Here is an 18,709-nt window from a genome sequence, read left to right as displayed (position 1 = left end):
ACCCATTAGAGGGCACATAGCTCCTCTGTTCAATTCCAATTTGGCATATGGATTATCTGTTCAATTAAAATTTGCAAATAAAAGGGCTTATTTCAGGAATTTCTCCTGACGTAGGCCGTTTTCTTCTGAGTAAGACAGTAGTTCCAATGCTGAGAGTAGGAGGGAACAAGCAACATCATTGTTCTGAGTTGAGCTGGAGGCAAGAAGCTCTTGCTTGGGTCTGAATTCAGTGGAACCAGGAGTCCAAGAACTGTGGTGATGTCTCACAGGTAACTCTTGCCCAATGGGAGGACCAGCTGCTGGGAAGTGAGCGATGGGACCCTGCAGTTCCTGCATCCACAGCTCCTGGGCTGACATCTAAGCTCCCTGTGGGCTGGGTGACAAGGTCTCACAGCTGAAGGACCCTCTGCTTGCATTCATCATTGGTATCTCGTAGCTGTGACAGCCCTGGGCCATCTGGGGACAGAGCTGATCCTGAGGTCCTTCAGGCATTCCCAGGGAGCTTTTCCCACAGAACACAGTGACACGTCCATCTTAAAAGGAGGTGGCTACACAACGTGCCACCACACAACATCCCCACCACTGTACACTAAACAGCATGGCATTGATGTGAGGTGTTATCAGTGCTCTGGTACAACCCACACTTCCATTGGCTTCGAGTCTATAGAGCCTATTTGAGGTTAACTATAGCAGAACACCAGCAATTAAGATATTCCAAATACCTTCATGGTGGTCCTGCAATAGCTGCACTAGTCTGCACCAGCTACAAGGAAAAAGAAGTCTCAGCAAAGTGCAAAAAATGGCTGGAAAACAAGTATTTTGCCTGTGGTTGAAAAACTGACATTCATCTCATTTTCACAATATTCGTCAACTGAAGAATGTCAGCACCCACAGTTGCAAGCAGACTTGTTTCCCCAGACAAAAAGAGAGAAGCGCCAACAACTTTGTAAATACAGTGCTAATTCTGCGAAGTTCCTTGAAATGCAATTTAAGGAGTGTGAAAATAGACAACATAAAGAGATTTCTTGGTGTCAACAGCTGTGTTAGAAACCATATCACCAGAAGTCTGCTCCCTAACACTCAGGCCTTGGACTCTACCAGTAACAGCTACTTCTCCATTTCTGATATTTCAGATCTCCTCCCGACCACACTGGGAGTCAGCTCTCATTTTATTTATCCCAACTTATCCTCTTTTCTCAACGCCTGGATCTAAGGTACAGAGAGGGTTACCACCAAAATGTTCTGGAAACAAACTACAACAGGACAACATTTCTGGGAACTAGGTGGACAGAAATAACTAAATTTATCCTTTCCATCCCACACTAATGATTATACCCTGCTTTGTTTACACAATTACCATATCTTTGTCCTGCAGAGATTGTGTTTGTTGGGAACAGGTTGCAATGTGCCACTCTGGACCTTATACCCTGCTTTGTTTACACAATTACCATGTCTTTGTCCTGCAGATGATTGTGTTTGTTGGGAACAGGTCGCAATGTGCCACTCTGAACACAAGTGTCCAAAGAGTTCTGGGGTCTTTGCATCTTGGGAAAGGACAGATAAGAGGCTTTGCATGGGCCTGTTCAGGAGCAGAAACCTGAGGTTTCTGGGGGTACAGAGGTACGGGGGCCTAGAAGTCCTAGCTCTGACATTACACATTGTTATGCTGGAGAAAGAGCACCCCCTGATTTTTCACATCACCAGTTCCTGCATCCAGCCGTCCAGATTGCTCTAACAGTGGGGAAACTGACAGTGACTTAGTACCACAGGAGCCAAACTGGGAGCACTGGGCTCTTGGCTAGAAGCGCACGTCAGAGTGAGGCGGGATGTTCTTGGGCACCTGAGACCCCGGTACACCCGACCTAGGCAAGATGGGGCAGACCCCATTCTGGGAAGAGTTGCCGCTCAGGTTGTTGCCCCCAACACGGTCCATCCCCCAGCTTTCTGCTTCTTCTTTGCCCAGCTGGTCTGGGCTCTGGGGGAGCAGCAGCTCTTCTTGACGGGGTTCTTCCTCCTGTTAACAAGAGGAAAAAGTGACCTGCATTGTTAGCAAGCTTCCAAGAAGTCTAGCAACACTCCAGGAGAGGAACAAGGTGTGCATGAGTTGGAAGGGTCCTCTGGAGATCATCTAGTCCAGCCCCCTGCCAGAGCAGAGTCACACAGGAACGTGTCCAGGTGGGTTTGGAATGTCTCCAGAGAAGGAGACTCCACCACCTCTCTGGGCAGCCTCTGCCAGGTCTCTGCCACCCTCAAACAAAAGAAGTTCCTCCTCATGCTTAGATGGAACTTCCTCTGTTCCAGTTTGTGCCCGTTTCCTCTTGTCCTGTCACTGGGCACCACTGAAAAAAGACTGGCCACATCCTCCTGACACCCACCCTTGAAGTATTTATAGGCGTTGATCAGATCCCCCCTCAGTCTTCTCCAGCCTAAGAAGACCCAAGTCCCTCAGCCTCTCCTCATAACGGCTTCCCATGTTCTTCCAAAAATTAGTACAACCTGCCTGTTAATTAAAGATCCAATACACTGTTTGCTGCAATACATTGATGAATGTTCATTCAGGCATTGGACAGATGAGGGTTCATCCCTTTTTGCCCTCTACAAGAACATTCACAGAAATCCAGGGGCAAAGCAAATCTGGAAGTGAACACTTGAATAATCTTTCAGGTACGTTCACATGAGAAGTAGGACAATACGAACTACTCTTTCAGATGGGAAGGGATCACAAAACTGCTCTGCAAGAGAGAAGGGCTTCTTTCTGACTCAGCAAGGTCAGACTACTCTCGTTATGAGAGCCGTGAAAACACGAAGTGGTGATGTGACTCCCACACACCGTGCTGCCTTCGACTTCAAAGCTGAAGATCCAGCATCCGCCGGTTGACTGAATACAAGCAGCCTTTGGCAAAAGCCTCAGGTCTGCATTGGGACACGAAGAACACACCACTGACAATCTTCCACCTCACGTGTAATAAGTAACCACAGGCAAGATGGTAAGACCACAGTCCACACCACTGCCATGAGCTGCTCTGGCTGGAAAGGACAACATGATCTTTTTTGACATTGGACAGATATAATTTTTGATGGATAAGTGGGTGAAAAGAAATGGAGAGAAGTCGATTGCATTCACTGCCACAGGAATGAGCTTGGCTCAGAGGAGCTGGGAGGTGTGTTCAAGTATACCATGGTTAACTGGGGGGACAGGAAAACAAGCAGCTTTTTGTCACCGTGCTCGAACAGGAGAGGCTTCATCACACAAAACGCCGACCCTGACCAACTCCTTTGCTCCTGTGTCAATGGGAACTGGGAAAGCAAAGATGACAGCAGGTCCATTCATGTGGCAGGGCTGGTCACCTCCCCTGAAGCTGGTTTAAATGCATGGTGGAAGGCTACCAACCTTGCTAATGTTGTCCAGGTCCTTCCTCTTCAGATTGTTTCTTTCCAGCACGTCTAGTTTGCTCACCACGGCATCGATCTTGGAGTCAATGCTGTTTATGGACTGTTCCAGCTGCAGCACGCGTTGCAGGAGGCTGGGGAAGACATGGAGAGCATTTGGAAGCTTTTTCTTGTGAGGAACAGCAGGATTTGCAGCAGACATCTTATGGACAGTGGGCCAAACCTCAAACAGGAGTGAATGCTTCACATCAGAGAACCATCTGGAGTTATGTCTCCCACCGGAGACATAACTCCCTGCTATGCTGTTTTCACCTGTAATCAGTGACCCTGCTTAGAATGGTTCCCAACCAGTTTGGACCACACTCCAGCCACAATATAATCCCATTATTAAATATTGCAACTGCCTCTCCTTTTTGTATGTGAATTACTCAGTGTTTCTCAGTAGCAGAATCAGGATCTCCTGATTCCCTCCTAATTCTCCTGATTATTTATCCCCTGCTCCTCCCGTGGAAGAAACAGCCAAGTGTTATTCCCAGACCTGGAGGATGAAGGCCAACTAGGCTGTAAACCAAGGATATTTATTCCCACAGGACCTTCTGCGAAGGTATCAGCTTCCCTTGGCCCAGTTATCAGGGCTACCTTCTGGCCTGAAACATGACAGCATATTGCCTGTGGCCAGCTGACAGCTGCAGAGGTTATTCAAGAGGGCAGAAAAGCAAAATTTCTTAACCCAGCCTTTTGCAGGAACAAGCAAACCACAAGAACTGTCCTAGTTCTCTCCTGACCTGCTCATTTACACGCATGCAAGGTAAAAAGGGAGAAGATCTCCCCAAAACTGCTTGCCACCAGTGTAAATAGTTCTATAAGAGAGTAAAGTAGCAGTGAGTCAGACCCCTCTTTTGCAGAGGGATTAAACTACTGCCAGCATAAACATACACTTGGAACTCTTCTTCGGAGACCCAGCTGGCCTTATTGGTGTGGTTATTCCTTTCTTCAACATAGGTCAGGTTCTCATCCAGGGTGTTTTCACTGTAGGATTTCCCCAAATTTTCAATCTCTGTATTCAGAGCAACCTAGAAGATAGATAAAGAAACTCCTGCAAAGCCAGCTACTAACTCCTTGTCAGCTTCACAGCAAAACCCACACAAGCTTCACAGGCACTTGAGATGCTCTCCAGGCAGAGTTGGAGCTGTATTTAAGTTGCCTGTTTAGTTTATACCACAAACCCAAAAGATTCCTGCGGCCACTTTGTAGGGATCTCTGCCAAACAGAGGGTTTCTTCCCTTGCCCTTTTATTTACCCTTTTTGCCTCTAGGTCATGCTTCATCTGCTGTTGCTCCTCTTCATCAAGGATGTGGTTGCCATCTCTGTCAAACCTGGAGAAGGCTGCTGTGATCTCGTGGTCTGCATGGCCCAGTCTGCAAAATAGTAGACAGAGAAAGCTCAAGGCACTGGATTACACCTTTAGAAGGGGTGCTCCCCAACTGTTAGAGCCTGAAATGAGTGTCCTCCCACCAGTGAGATACCTAAACATCCCAAATGGGAAAGGGAGAGTAACACAAACCCACTTAGAACAGGAGATTAAACACTTGAGGAAAGGTGATAACTGCTTTCTGAGTCTTACATTGCCCAGATCTGAGCACCTCTGCTGTGAGGACAGGCTGAGAGAGTTGAGGGTGTTCACCCTGGGGATGTGAAGGCTCCAGGGAGACCTTAGAGCCCCTTCCAGTCCCTAAAGGGGCTACAGGAGAGATAGAGAAGGATTCTTGATCAGGGAGTAGAGCCGTAGGACAAGAGGTAACAGTTTTAGACTGAAAGAGGGGAAAATTAGATTAGATATTAGGAAGAAATTCTTTGCTGTGAGGGTGGTGAGACACTGGAAGAGGTTGCCCAGAGAAGCTGTGGCTGCCCCATCCCTGGAGGGGTTCAAGGTCAGACTGGATGGGGCTTTGAGCAACCTGGTCTGGTGGGAGGTGTCCCTGCCCAGGGCAGGGGGTTGGAACTGGATGATCTTGAAGGTCCCTTCCAACCTGAACCATTCTATGATTTTAACTGCTCTCCCAGTCTTGAAAGTCACATAATTTAAATTACCTGTATGACCAAGAGAAAGGGGTAAGTGGGCACCCCTCGGGCTGTGACTCACTTACTCCTTCAAGCTGTTCTTGAAGTCTTCAAAGTCCAGTTCTTTGGTTCCATTCTGCAGTGCTTTCTGCACGTCAGAAATCCGCTCCTTCTTCAGCTTCAGCCTCATGAGTGTCCGGTTGTAGCTCTGTTACCAAAGGTGCAAAGGGACACAGAATCATGCAGGCAGAACAGTGAAAAATAGGGCAGAGCAGACAATGCAATATGGGTGAGCAGATGCTGACTAATACAGGAAGATTTTGGGTTTACACTATATCAAGAACTGAAAGATGTTTGTCCAGAGACTGTCCTGGAAATGAAAGTCTCTGAGAAACACTACTAGCATGCTTAAGCAACACAGTTATCCCAACCCCTGCTTTCTTATCTTCCCATTGCCAAAGGACTTGGGACCTGGATCTACCCCAGAAGGGAACTGTGGCTCCTGTTTTTACTCTGTGCACCAAGGTGGTGGATCTTGAGTTGGCAACCACTTTTTTTTTTCCTCTAGTGTGTTCCATGTAGGTCAGGGACTTCCAGAAGATGTTTAGGATTTAGCTAGAAAATTGCACAGCTTTCACTATTCATCACCTGCTTCAAGATGTCTGAGAGCTGCAGCTCATCCTTCTGGCTTGAAAGTTCTTCCTTGACTTCTGAGTAGGTATCATTGATGATGGCCAGAAACATGTTCTAGAAAAAGGGGAAGAGATTAATTAGCTTGAGGCATCTTGACTGCTCCAGATCCCCTTGTATTCAGCTACAACATCAGTGGTATTCCCAGTCACTTTTAGTCTTCACCTTAAATGATAAGAATATGGCCCTTAATCACCTTGATGGCCAAATCCTCAACTACAGTGTGTTCTTTGTCTACTTTGCTCTATTTGCACTTCCCACCTCTAAACATTTGCACTACACTTAACACGGGGATTTCTGGAGCACCTCTCCTATGACTGGAGCACCTCTGCTGTGAGGACAAGCTGAGAGAGTTGGGAGTGTTCAGCCTGGAGAATAAAGATTTCCAGGGAGAAAGGGGCTACAGGAGAGATGGGGAAGGATTTTTGATCAGGGAGTGGAGCCATAGGACAAGGGGGAATGGTTTTAAACTGAAAGAGGGGAGATTTAGATTAGATCTCAGGAAGAAATTCTTTCCTGTGAGGGTGGTGAGACAGTGGAAGAGGTTGCCCAGAGAAGCTGTGGCTGCCCCATCCCTGGAGGGGTTCAAGGCCAGGCTGGATGGGGCTTTGAGCAACCTGGTCTGGTGGAAGGTGTCCCTGTCCAGGACAGGGGGTTGGAACTGGATGGTCTTTAAGGTCCCTTCCAACCCAAACCATTCTATGATTCCATGATCAGGCTGAGTCTCTCAAACACTGCTGTTGATATATAGAGGTCAGGAAGGCTTTCTTGCTTACCAGGAGCACAAAGAAAACAAAGAACACATAGGTGACGAAGTAAATTGGCCCAAGGACTCTGTTGGCATTGTCAATGGAATTGTAGTCAAAATCACCAAGAATGATCCGAAACTGGGTGAAGCTGGAGGAAGAGAAAAACACAAGGTCACACAAAGGCACATTTATCCAATCTCCTCAGACAGTCCCGAGGGGACCCCTGAAGCCTGCCTGCAGCCCAGATGGTCACAGGCACAAGCCAGAGCAGGGTCTAAGTCACTTAATCTGACTGGAGAGTTAAATGTACCCATAGTATTTCAGGGGTGAACGGAGCTGATCTGGGTAGGGCAAGAGCTGGCTGGAAAGGAAAACACAGTTTCCACACAAATTTCTGGTTGTCCAAAGTGTGTTTGGGTATAAGCAGGAGTTAAAAATATAAACAATGAGTTCTCCATTATAAAGGCATTTGATTCACTGAAGCCTTCTCTTGCAACAGAGATCATGAGGCTGTGGAGGGCATCTTAGTACTGGAAGGTGCTCTTCAACCTTTTACAGTTCATAGCCCTCATAATGAAAGAAGTTTACATCTATTGATCAGAAGTTTACTTATCCCAGTTATCTCTTGTAGACCCTTTGATGGCAGAGCCTGGATGCCAGACGTCTATGGAGCACAGGCTGAAAACCTCTGCTGTAGTAGGTACCTCCCTTAACACCATGCATTGCCCCGAGCAGGCCCATGGACAGGGGGATTGTCTGAGATTGGGTATTTTAACTCATTTCCCCAACACCCTCTTCTGTGGGTGCTCATTCACTCACTGGTCACCCCCCTTCCCGGTATCCTGACACACCATCTCTGGGACTTCTCTGGAGATCAATCAATGAAGTGACCCTTGTAAAAAAAAAAACAAAACCTCCAATTGAAAAAAAAAAAAGGAAGATAAAAAAAACCCCACCAGACAGACAGAAAAACAGACAGACTGTGATTGTGAAGCCATGTGCAGGAAAAAGGACCTTGAGAGCCCCCAGCCTGAAAGCCTCTTCTGAGAAATGCAAAGGTCCAGTTGAAATTCCTTGCATTTGGACTATTTAGGGAGCTGGAAATGTTTTCTAGGTCTAAGGAGAGGAGTACAGCATTGCTTCCTCTTCTTCGGTTTAAAATTGTCCCAATTCAGTGACGTTGAAATGTCTCCTTCCAGTAAGAAATTATTTTTATCTCTTTTGCTTTGAAAATGTTTACTTAATCTTATTTAGGCTATTCTACTGCATGTTTTAGAAAACTCTACACTGAATTTGTGTTAAAATTAACATATTATATGACTACCAACTTTCAGAAACGAAGTAGAGCTGCTATCTTATCAAAATCAGACATTTATAAACGATATAAATATGAAGTTTCTGGTTTTCTCATTTCAGTGTTTAAAGCTATCATCTTGATAAGATAAACGCTTTTCCCTGTGAAAACCCTGTAGCAGCAAACAGTATTCCTTCCAAACCTTTGTTTGAATTAAAGTGCACTATCTGATGAAAAACAGAAACGTTTTGACCCAGCTGTTGTGCAGGCACCAAAACGATGTGATCAGAAAGTGTGTTTGAGAGCCAGGGAATTTCAAAACTCCAGAGCTTCTATCTGGACCTCTTCCTTACTAAAAAAAAAAAAAAAACAAAAAAACAAAACAAACCAAAACCAACAAAAAAACCCCCAACCCACACTCTGAGCCTACTTCAAAACACTTGCCTTGAGCTATTTAGTTCTTACCACCAGAATTACAGAGAAGTTTACCTGACTAGGACTAAAGTCATTTACCAGTGTATAAAAACATGAATTTGCCAAGGTCCCAGCGACCGTCAGACAACACCATTCTACCCTGGGCCTTTATGGACCTTATTGGCTGAGCTACGATGCTTTTTTGCAGAAAGACATTAAGCCACTGTGCGTGTTGAGTACCCTTGTGCCCAACAGCTCCACATCAAGGGGAAGCCATCGGGGCTTCAGCAAACAGAAACTTCTCACTGAATGCTCCCATGAAAAGGCTGGGATTTCCATTGAGTGGTAGGGCTGCAAGGAGTCTCAAAGTCTGGTAGGATCAGCTAATCATGTCCCTGCTGATAAACACCAGACAGCCAGAAATCGCTCTGTAATGATGGAAATATGGTTCTGCCTTACACACTTACATGCATTTAACAAAGGTGCTGAAGTTTTCGACTTGTGTCCCAAAAAGAAGGTAACCCAGCTGGGCATAGGCAAAGAAGACAATGAAGAACATAATGGCAAAGCCCAGAATGTCCTTGGCGCAACGTGCCAGTGTGGAGGAGAGCTGGGTCATGGTTTTGTTAAAGCTGATATACTTGAATATCTGCAAGAAAAAAGAAGAGGGACAAAGTTAGGTCAAACCATCAGCTAGCTCAGTCTCTCATATATATGCTCTTGCTTATAGACCAGACAAGAGGTTCACTGTACTACCAAGGCACCGAGAAGACAGCCAGGTTAGGGGAATGGTGGCTTAGTGTTCAGGATATTTGTCCCAATTGTGCCACCATTTTCCTGTGGGATCATAAAGACATGACTTCGTTCCCTGTGTCAAAGGGAAATATAAAGAGGGACTACTATAAGGCCAAATTTCTCAGGGCTAATGAGGAACCCCAATTTCAGGGTGGCTTTCCACCACACCAGGATGCTTTGGTTGAAATGAAAAGTCCATGCCAACAGATGAGTCATTTCCAGTTGTCGGGTGGCCATCATGAGATGAAAACATGGTTTGCCGGATTATCCTCCCAAATGCAAAAATAATACAGGATGGACAAAGTTATAGTGTACTCAGCATTTTCTAAAACCACTTTACGCCACAACGTGTGAGCTCATCTCCCTCTGCATTATGTCCAAATAACTGGCCTCAGAATGCAGGGTGAAAAGTTGTCTGGATTTTCTTCACAGCAGAGCATACAACTTTGAAGAAAATCCTTCTCTGTTATATAGCTGTTACCCTCATGCACTCAGAGGGGTGGAAGAGTCCTCCCTAAGCTATCTAGAGAGAGAGGTCTGAGACTGGAGGCCCAGCACCTCCCAGCCCCCCCTGCTACAATTACCTTGATCCAGGCAAAGAATAAGTTGACAGCATTCATATTGTTGTACTGGGTCTGCCAGAAGGCCAGGAACTCAAAGTCCGCGTAGGTGTTGGGGTGTTTCAGCAGCTCTCCCAACAGCCTGTTCACCTCAATGGTGCGGAAGATGTGGAACCCAATAGCGACGATGGAGAGCTGTGAAGAGGAAGAGTCCATGGTGAATGCTGAGCCTATGCTTTCCACAGAAATTAAAGTGTCACAGTTCCTGGGTACCATGCTTCACTACTGCAGTCTACTGGTAGGGAATGGAAATAAGGTCTAAATGCACTGGACGATGTCCTGACTTCACAGTCCCTCAGGCATCTCTAAGGAAAGACTTTTCTCCTAACAGCTGGTAGAAAAGCATGTGTCCATTTATTCTGCTACATCGTTTTTCTGTTGGAGCAAAACATTTGCCAGCTCTTCTCTTATCTAGACCAGTTTTGCCCATTCCTTCATTTATTTTTGCTCTTATACCTCTCTGCCATTGCTCCCTCGAAAATAAGAGCGCAAGGATCCTCACCAGGATGACGACCACATCCAAGATGTTCCAGATGCTGGTGAAGTACTGAAGCTTGTGGATACGCAACTCCAAAATCTCCTCTACCACATAGTAGAAGATGAAGACACAGAAGACAATTTCACAGGCAACAATGAAGAAGTCCCACGCACTGACATATCGTATAAGCTTGACGGTCCGGATTTGCCAGGAGGGAATGGCACCACCAGTGGCTGGAAACTCAACCACTAACCTTGAAGGGGACAAGAAAACTCTGATAATTACAAACAGGGGTTGGAGGCTCTTAGGTAGTTTTGAGAGACATCAAACCTGAGCATGAACTTCACATCAAACCATGCGTGGAAGAGTTGTGTGTGTGTGTGTTTGCACAGCCTCATCTCTGCTGCTTCATTGCCCATGACAGGAAAGAGCAAAAGGTGAGGAGAAGTGTGATTGGTTATGTCAGGAAGACCAAGTCTTCTTACTAATCAATTTAACATCTGCTGACACCACTCAGTCCTAACCCCCTGGTGGACCATATTAAAATATTTGCATTTTAAGGAACCATGGTTTTGAGGAAGAAGCAAGAGGCAGAAAGATTTTCAGTGAGACTCAACTTACCTCAGGACACAGAACAAATTGATATTTGCATTATACACAGAGAAATCAATGAAGACAACTCGCGTCCCCCGATCCAGCCACAACTTCTCCTTCAAGACTTGCAGGGCTTCAGCACTCTCTTCTCTGGTCAACTTGAGGTCTATGTAGTATCCTCCCCCACTGTAACTGGTTAGTCTTCCCCAGTGAGATGAGCCACCCAGCTCCTCCTCAGAATGGTATCTCCACCTGCAACAGACAGCCCATAAGCAAAGGCATCACCATCCCAGACTTGGACATGGGCCTTGTAGCCAGGAGAAACTAGACTAGATCTTCAAGGGACAGAACAGTTTTTAATTAAAGAGTTGGCACTTAATTCCTATTCCAGATCTGAGCCTACATCAGTTCTTCATTATTGACAGATTTCTGATCTAGTGCTTCCCAGCAGTGACACAACATGACTTGCAAGGCTGTGGAGGGCATATTCTGCAGGTCCATGGGCTGTGCCACAGTCCTGCTTGTGAGGAGGTCACTCCCAGGATCTGCTGTATTGCCTTCTACCATGTTGCACACAACCCTCTGCTTAGAATGTGCTTATGCCCAATATTTCCTTATGAGCCATAGCTTCTCATTCACAGACCAAGACTCAGACAGCAACAAAAGAGTTATTAAACTGCAGCTGCATCACATTATTGTCAAGAAATAGGTTTTCAAGACAAAAAAAGGTACACTCCCTTCTCTCTGGCTCCTCAAATCCCAGATGGAAGCAGATTGCATCATTCGTGAGACAGATTTAAGTCCCAGGGGTCTCTGTTTATCCTCACCCTCTTAAAAACAAGCAACTATCTCTACCTAATTTCCCACTGGATTTCCCATAGCTTTCCCAAGAGGTCTCACTCTGCCACTCATTCTGTTGTGCTTTTCCTCAAAGAGAAACTTGGCCTGATTGAGAGACACAAAAAGACTGGCTGCTGGTGACTGACTGCATGGGGAATTCCAGCCTCATGTGAAAATCTCAACCCTGGCATCCTGTAGCTCAGCAGATTTTATTTTATCTAGAAGAGATTAATTAAAAAAAAAACCAACCACAGATTTTCTGATCCTGAACAGCAGAAGCTATACTTACGCTGTTCCATTGACGAGTCCAAAGGAGACCCTTTCCTCCTTGTCTTCCGAGTACACATCATAGCAGCCTGAGATTTCCTCCTTGAAGTCTTCGTGGACCACGCAGGAGTTGTTCTTCACCTTCAGCTGTCGCATGCGTGGGACACCCAGCAGCAGGTTCTCGTAGTAGATGTACGACTGGGTGCCGTGCGCTGCCAGGGAGTCGTTGTTGTACCACTTTGTCCAGTAAAGATTATCCAGGAGGGGACCTTGTGCGTACTGCAAAAGAGAGGAGAACAGCTTCTTTATAGCCCACACCTCGAAGGACTTTTCTTAGCCTGGGTTTGAGACAGTAAGACCTGACCCACCCCTCCGTACTCCCCAGGATGGAAAGTAGGAGAAGCCTCTGTCCCTTCCACTTCAGTGAGCACAAGTCTCAAGGAATTGTCCTGGCATGAGGTGTGAATTATCAGAAGGGGGGTCTGCCAGTGCCCTCGGAACAGTGGGGGGAAAACAATTGTGCCATAATTAATTTTACTTTTTTTAATAGGGCAGGAAAAGACAAAGCTAACTGCCAAACCATTTCTGGCTGACTGTCAGAGATAAGTGGTTGCAATATCTCAGCAACATTCACTGTGGCTCATGTTATTCCTCCACCAGTTCTTTGACAGAAATGTGTTAGACCCTGGACATCTTCCCCCCTCCTCTTTATTCTCTTTTATCAAAGTCAGTGCAATTTTTAATCCAGTTCTTCATAAAGAATCCATAGATTAGACCAACGCAGGCATGAATTATGGGCAGGTTAAGTATGCTGTTCCCACAACTGCCCAGGAAAACAGACATAAGCTTATCACCAAGAAACCAGCATGAAGATATTGGACTGTAGGATTCAAAGCCATTTCTACCACAAGAAAACCTGGAGTAAGTCACTTGGCTGGTCCTCCCTATCTGTGCAATGAGCATCAACTCCCTGAAATGAAGTTGTAAAGTGGTGGGGGGTCTGTCTCCTCTCCCAAGGAACAGGCAATAGGACAAGAGGAAATGGCCTCAAGTTGCACCAGAGGAGGCTTAGGTTGGATATTAGGAAAAATTCCTGATTAGGGAGCACATTCAGCAGGAACTGAGTATCCCAGTCTAGCTGAGATTCCCAGGGCTCCCTGTCCTGGACCAGACTTGTACTCACCACCCAGAAGTCAGCCATGCTGCCGATGGACTGGAAGGAGACACGGCCGTCAGAAGAGGTCTGCAGGAAGAGCTCAGACATCACTTTGGTGTAGTAATAGGCATTGGAACTTGTCATTCCATATGTCACTAAAAGAAGATATATATCACTTATAATTGAATACTGGGGACAGATATAAACGTGTATATATTCACTTTCTGTGTAGCTTATCACAGGTAAGATGAGCAAGGCACAAGAGAGGAAGCCCTGGGAACTCTAATCATATTTCTTTCTGCTTTCTTAGGGATTTACAAACTTCCCTGTTGCACGTCCCAGAATTTAAACTGCCAGACTAGATGAGTTTAAAAGCCAGAGAAGACCATTGGATGGTGCAATGGAACATCCTGGGTAACAATTTTTTCCTCAGAGAAAATCTCTTCCACAAATTTTGTCTCTCAGATCAAAGTCCATGAGTATTTTAAAGTATTGGATGGTGCAATGGAACATCCTGGGTAACAATTTTTTCCTCAGAGAAAATCTCTTCCAGAAATTTTGTTTCTCAGAACAAAGTCCATGATCTCAGAATAAAGTCTATGTGAGTATTTGATCTAAATCCATAAAGGTATAGAAACCACCCCATTTTCCCAAGTGACGAGCTCAGGTTTAGTTCTCATATATCAAGAAACCTCAAACAGGAGCAGGGTCTCACTTCCCTGAACGTTTTGTTTCAGCTCTCCACTGATGCTTGCCTCAGAAAAGCATCCATCATGGTGATCACTAAGGACCTGTCCTGCTGTTGAAAGGGTACCATGAAGATAAAGCAGCTGACGTTCAAGACACACTGACCCCTCCCAAACCACCAGTTCAGGATGAGTCAGTGTGCGACCACATGTACATCTGTGTGCGTGTCTTGGTTCTTTAGGAAGAGTGACTGAGGCCCTGTCTGTGTGATAGTAGCTCAGGTGGGCATTGTCTGACTATCTCTCCTGCCATAGGGTCCATGAAATATAACCCTCTCCACTGCCCTGTGCCACAGGTGCTCGTTTGTGATAGTGAAGGAGCCTTCCCAAAGAACAAACAGCCCTTGTTCTACCCACACAAAGTCCATTTGCATCCCGTACAGGGAGGCATTAAATCCACCCAAGAACAATGGTGTGAGCTGCCATCTGCTTTATCACCTCAGCCACCCCTCCAGTCCTGGAGGGGGGAAAAAATGAATAAATAAATAAAAAAATCTCTGAACCCTGTGTCTTTGATCCCAGGAAGTTTCTAGAGCTGCTCTCCGGGTCTCAAGTATTTGCTGTGAAACTAAGAAAAGACCCTGGGCAGATTCTCCTGGAACTGTGGAGTCAGTGGCAAGAACTGATAACATGGATCAGAAAAATACTGCTTAAACTCAACTAATATCAATTATTTCTACAGCAATAGTCAGTTATTTTACTTCTGTGAGCAGCCACTATTCTGTAGGTTAATGACACACCTACCTGCTGCAGCGAGTGCATGTACATTAAATTTTACACCTACAACAGAGTGAGGAAGCCTAATAATGGAACCTCACATTATTCCCCTCATGCTGCACACGGAAAAGACACCTATGGGATATGGCAGCCACTCACGGAGACAGATGTCCACCAAGAACACGATGTAGACAAGCAGCTCTCGCAGCGTGGTCTTCACATAAAGCTCTCTGTTCTCCGCCGTGTTCTCCGTCAGCGTAGTGCCCCACAGACCTGTTGGGTGTAAAGAAGGAATTGGAGAGTTTTGGTGGCCATTCTTAAAGCTGTGTGAAGAGCTGAAATCCCGTTCCCAAAAAACACTGTTGGGAGTTGGATTTTTGTCACCTTTCAAAGCAAAACCCCTTTGCAATTCAAAACTTGACTAAGAGCTGTAAAAAGGCGTTAAATAACCCCTAAAAAGAACCATTCCAGATGAACAAAAGATTTGGGGCTGACTATAACTGAAATATGATGGCTTTCTTATTTTGCTACATCACTCTGGTTTTCTGTTTGAGTTCAATACGGACTGATCTTTTCCTGCCTTTTTTTTAACTTAATCCTGACAGAAATTCAGTCTTTGTCACAAGGACTCTTGAAACCACAAAACTTCATCTCCGTCATCCGTGTGCCAACAGCTGACCTTCTGGTAGGACTTCCACAGCAGAACTGCATCTGATGTTAGCTTTACAGCTTTTACAACTATTAGTTCTCTTGCTGTCTATTCAACCATAAGGCCCCAAATATTTGTCCCTTGCTTACCTGAAAACTCTTGCAGGTCGTAAGACCCAATCAAATAGCCCAACTCAATTATTTTCAGCCTAAAATTCAGACCCAAATTATCTTCAGGATGTCTATCAACGTCTATCAATAGTTACACCAATTGCACCAGCTAGTGCTCTGATTTCTTCACACCATGGTTGATCAAAAAGAAAAACACTTGCTATAAAAGGAGCCTTGATATTTTGGGTTTTGATGAACCGCCCGATACCATTAGTGTATTTGTTTGTTCTTTTTGTAATGGCTTTCTGTTGCGACTTCTGAAATGTTCCTGAAGTTGAAAGGCGTAAGAACTTCCACTTGAAAGCCTAGTGATGGAAGCCACGTCAATAACAGCCATAGCCTTGTTGCTTTCTGCAGCTCCTAGGGAGCTCAGCCCCGATGCCCATCCCCAGCAGTACACAACAATCACCTTCCTGCAAGCCAGGATCAAAGCTGATCAAAGACCTCACATTTAAAGTCATCTCTGGCAGAGAACAAAGAGTCTTTTCTCTCTGGAGCAAGCAAAAGCACATTTACTCCTCTCCTTTTAGAGTCTTTTCTCTCTGGAGCAAGCAAAAGCCATATAGTGGTCTGTGCACATTTACTCCTCTCCTTTCGATAGCTCTTCGGCATCTCAACAGATTAGAGAACTTTTTTGCACCATAGTGACTATTTCAGCATCCAACCTCACTTCTGGACAGAGAAACCAGTAGCCTGTTCTGGACATGTCAGACCAGCAACAGAAATGAGAGCCTGGAGAAGATCTCGATTAACTCACAGGCAGGAGAGAGTAGCATGTGGTCTATGGGAATCTCCACAAGGGAGAAAAACAAGGGGGAACCACCCAACCATCTGTTCAGGTCACTTTTAAATTACCCCCTTCATCTCTAGATATGACTACATGACAATCTTTTAAGAGGTTTATTTGTTTTACCGTGAGGCAGGGAACCCCCAACATCCACGTGTTGGGAACAGAAGGAGAGACTTTCTTTGCTTTGGGAAGAGAAATGCACTCAAGAACACCTAAATTCAGGGACACTCAAACATCCTTGAAAACTCAGTTCGGAGATTTGCCTAAAATTACACCTGCAGGACCATGAGGCTGGTTCAGTCCCCTCAACCTATATCAGCTGAGGTTTGGTTTCAACTGTTTCTTTAGGAAATATTTCAGTCCTGACAGTGCCCGATTTTCTCTGGTGGATATTTATAGCAGTTTTTAAGCTACTGCGACACAGGGGCCACAAAGGCAGGATAGTCTTGTCACCAGAGTGGTGGCTCCTGTGGACCCGGGACACCTAATCTCTGCCAACAGATTCACTGCATGACCCTGAGAACACCACTGAGTCTACCTTTACGTCCCACCTTGGAGCAAAAATAACAGGACAGACCCTGGAGCTATAGTAAGACACAGGGAATGAGGATGGTCCCTCCAGGTCAGCCAAAGATGATCTCTGGAGTAATGCTAGTCTATGTTGAGCGGGTTCCTGGGCTACACAGATACTATGGGGTTTCTGCATCCTGCATCCCCATGCTCACACACCCCATTACCATTTTTCTTCCCAAGGACCAGTAAGTCCTTTCTAGTGAGATGTTAGAGCCTTACCTCGGATGCCTCTGAAGATGTAGAAACAACACTTGAGGAAAGGACTTGTCTTCCCACCTGCAGCTTTGCTCTGCTCTTCCTGGTAGGGCAGTGGATCCCCCACCTCTTCAAAGTTCTCGTAGGGATTCTCCAGGATGGACTTGGGGTTGTAGATGGCTCGAATCTTCAAGGTGCTAGAGGGAGAGCCATTATAAACAGGATTATCCCAAGCCTTCTTCCCCACTGCCTTCAGCTCATGCTCCTCTGAGGCTCGGAAGTGGCTCTTGGCTCTGTTGTTTACGTGAGACGAGCTCATGGCTTAATCACTTTTAAACTGGAATGGTGAAGATCGCCTGCCCAGGCGGGACCTGAGAGCGAGCAGAGAGGGAATCAGTCAATGCCAAAGAGCTCCTCTGCCTCAGCAACCCAGGAGAGGGTGCACCACCAGCTTCCCACAGAGAGCACACATCCTCTCTCTCTTTTTATACCAGCTCAGCTGGTGACACCTATCAGAGGGGGGGCACTACCCCTCCTCAGGAGCCATCCTCAGCCCTATTATTCCAGCAGCCGACAGGTCCAGGAGACCTTCTCTGCTTTCCAAGGGAGATAAGAGCCCCAGATACCATGGTGGGAAGAGGAGGCTGCTAGGAGACAGCCCCCGAGTTGAGGCGGAGGGGGGGACAAGAGGAGTCGGTGGCTGTGATTTAAGTGGACCCTTCAGGCTGGGGGGGGGGGGGACGACTGTGGTGGGACAACGGGGAGACTTTTTTTCCGGGGAAATTTTGAATTTTCAGTGAAGGACCAGAAAAAAAAAACGGCGGCAGCAGCGGGGAGCCGGGGGCAGCAGGTGGCGCCGGTCGCTCGCCACGGGCGACTGCCGGTCCCGGGGCTGGGAGCCGCTGCCGTTCGTTAGCCCAGCGTTTGGGGACGCTTCAGGAAGGAGCTGGTTATCCCGGGCCAGCATCTCCACAGGTTCCTCTTGGTTAAAAGCACGAGTAAAACTTCTGGTGTAGGTTTTGGAAACCAGGCGCTGGGCTCTTTTGCTTTTGCCGAATTTCTTTAAGTCCCGCAGCACCTGGTGGCCCTGAGGCAAACTTGAGAAAAAACAGCATTATACCAGGCAAAATTGGAAATAATCATAGCTAGGGGTTGCCAGTATTCCCCCCCTCCCCTCCCTAGCCAGCACAAGAAGTAGTCCCAGACCCCAGAGGTGCTGGAGGTCTCTGACTGTACCCCTGGAGAGGAGGCTCAGGTGATGGTTTAACCCCAGGATGGCAGGCTTCTGTCTTGGGGATGAGATGATAAATGTATGTATAGGTCCTTCCTCAGGTCTGGATACATGATTTGGAAGAGGGGCTTCTCCACAGATAGCTATTTTTCTGACATCACCCAGGGTTACACCATGACTCTTGCACCTGTAGGACCACAGGGTAAAGGTGTTTCTTCTGGACTATGATGTTCGTACAGGTGATGTTGCCAAGCCATCTGAGATGTCCCCTACCTGTTGATGGCACCGAG

General features: G+C 46.3%; 1 protein-coding gene across 1 annotated transcript; it reads right to left on the bottom strand.

The window, feature by feature from the left end:
- Positions 1 to 1,798: 1,798 nt before the first annotated feature.
- On the bottom strand, positions 1,799 to 17,507 carry PKD2L1 (polycystic kidney disease 2-like 1). The gene is made up of 15 exons (XM_014956164.1): positions 17,213 to 17,507; positions 14,971 to 15,084; positions 13,376 to 13,503; positions 12,215 to 12,471; positions 11,113 to 11,337; positions 10,516 to 10,744; positions 9,978 to 10,148; positions 9,066 to 9,247; positions 6,918 to 7,038; positions 6,100 to 6,198; positions 5,538 to 5,659; positions 4,691 to 4,808; positions 4,327 to 4,463; positions 3,392 to 3,524; positions 1,799 to 2,014 (listed from the first exon to the last, which is right to left on the bottom strand). Exons 1-15 carry the CDS (start codon positions 17,505 to 17,507, stop codon positions 1,799 to 1,801), a joined length of 2,547 nt encoding a protein of 848 aa, XP_014811650.1.
- Between the last annotated feature and the right edge of the window lie 1,202 nt (positions 17,508 to 18,709).

The sequence above is a fragment of the Calidris pugnax genome, unplaced genomic scaffold, assembly GCF_001431845.1.
Source record: "Calidris pugnax isolate Ruff unplaced genomic scaffold, ASM143184v1 scaffold196, whole genome shotgun sequence".
Classification (NCBI taxonomy): domain Eukaryota; kingdom Metazoa; phylum Chordata; class Aves; order Charadriiformes; family Scolopacidae; genus Calidris; species Calidris pugnax.
The sequence above is the reverse complement of the archived record's forward strand: the minus strand, read 5'-3'. Positions and strand labels throughout refer to the sequence as shown.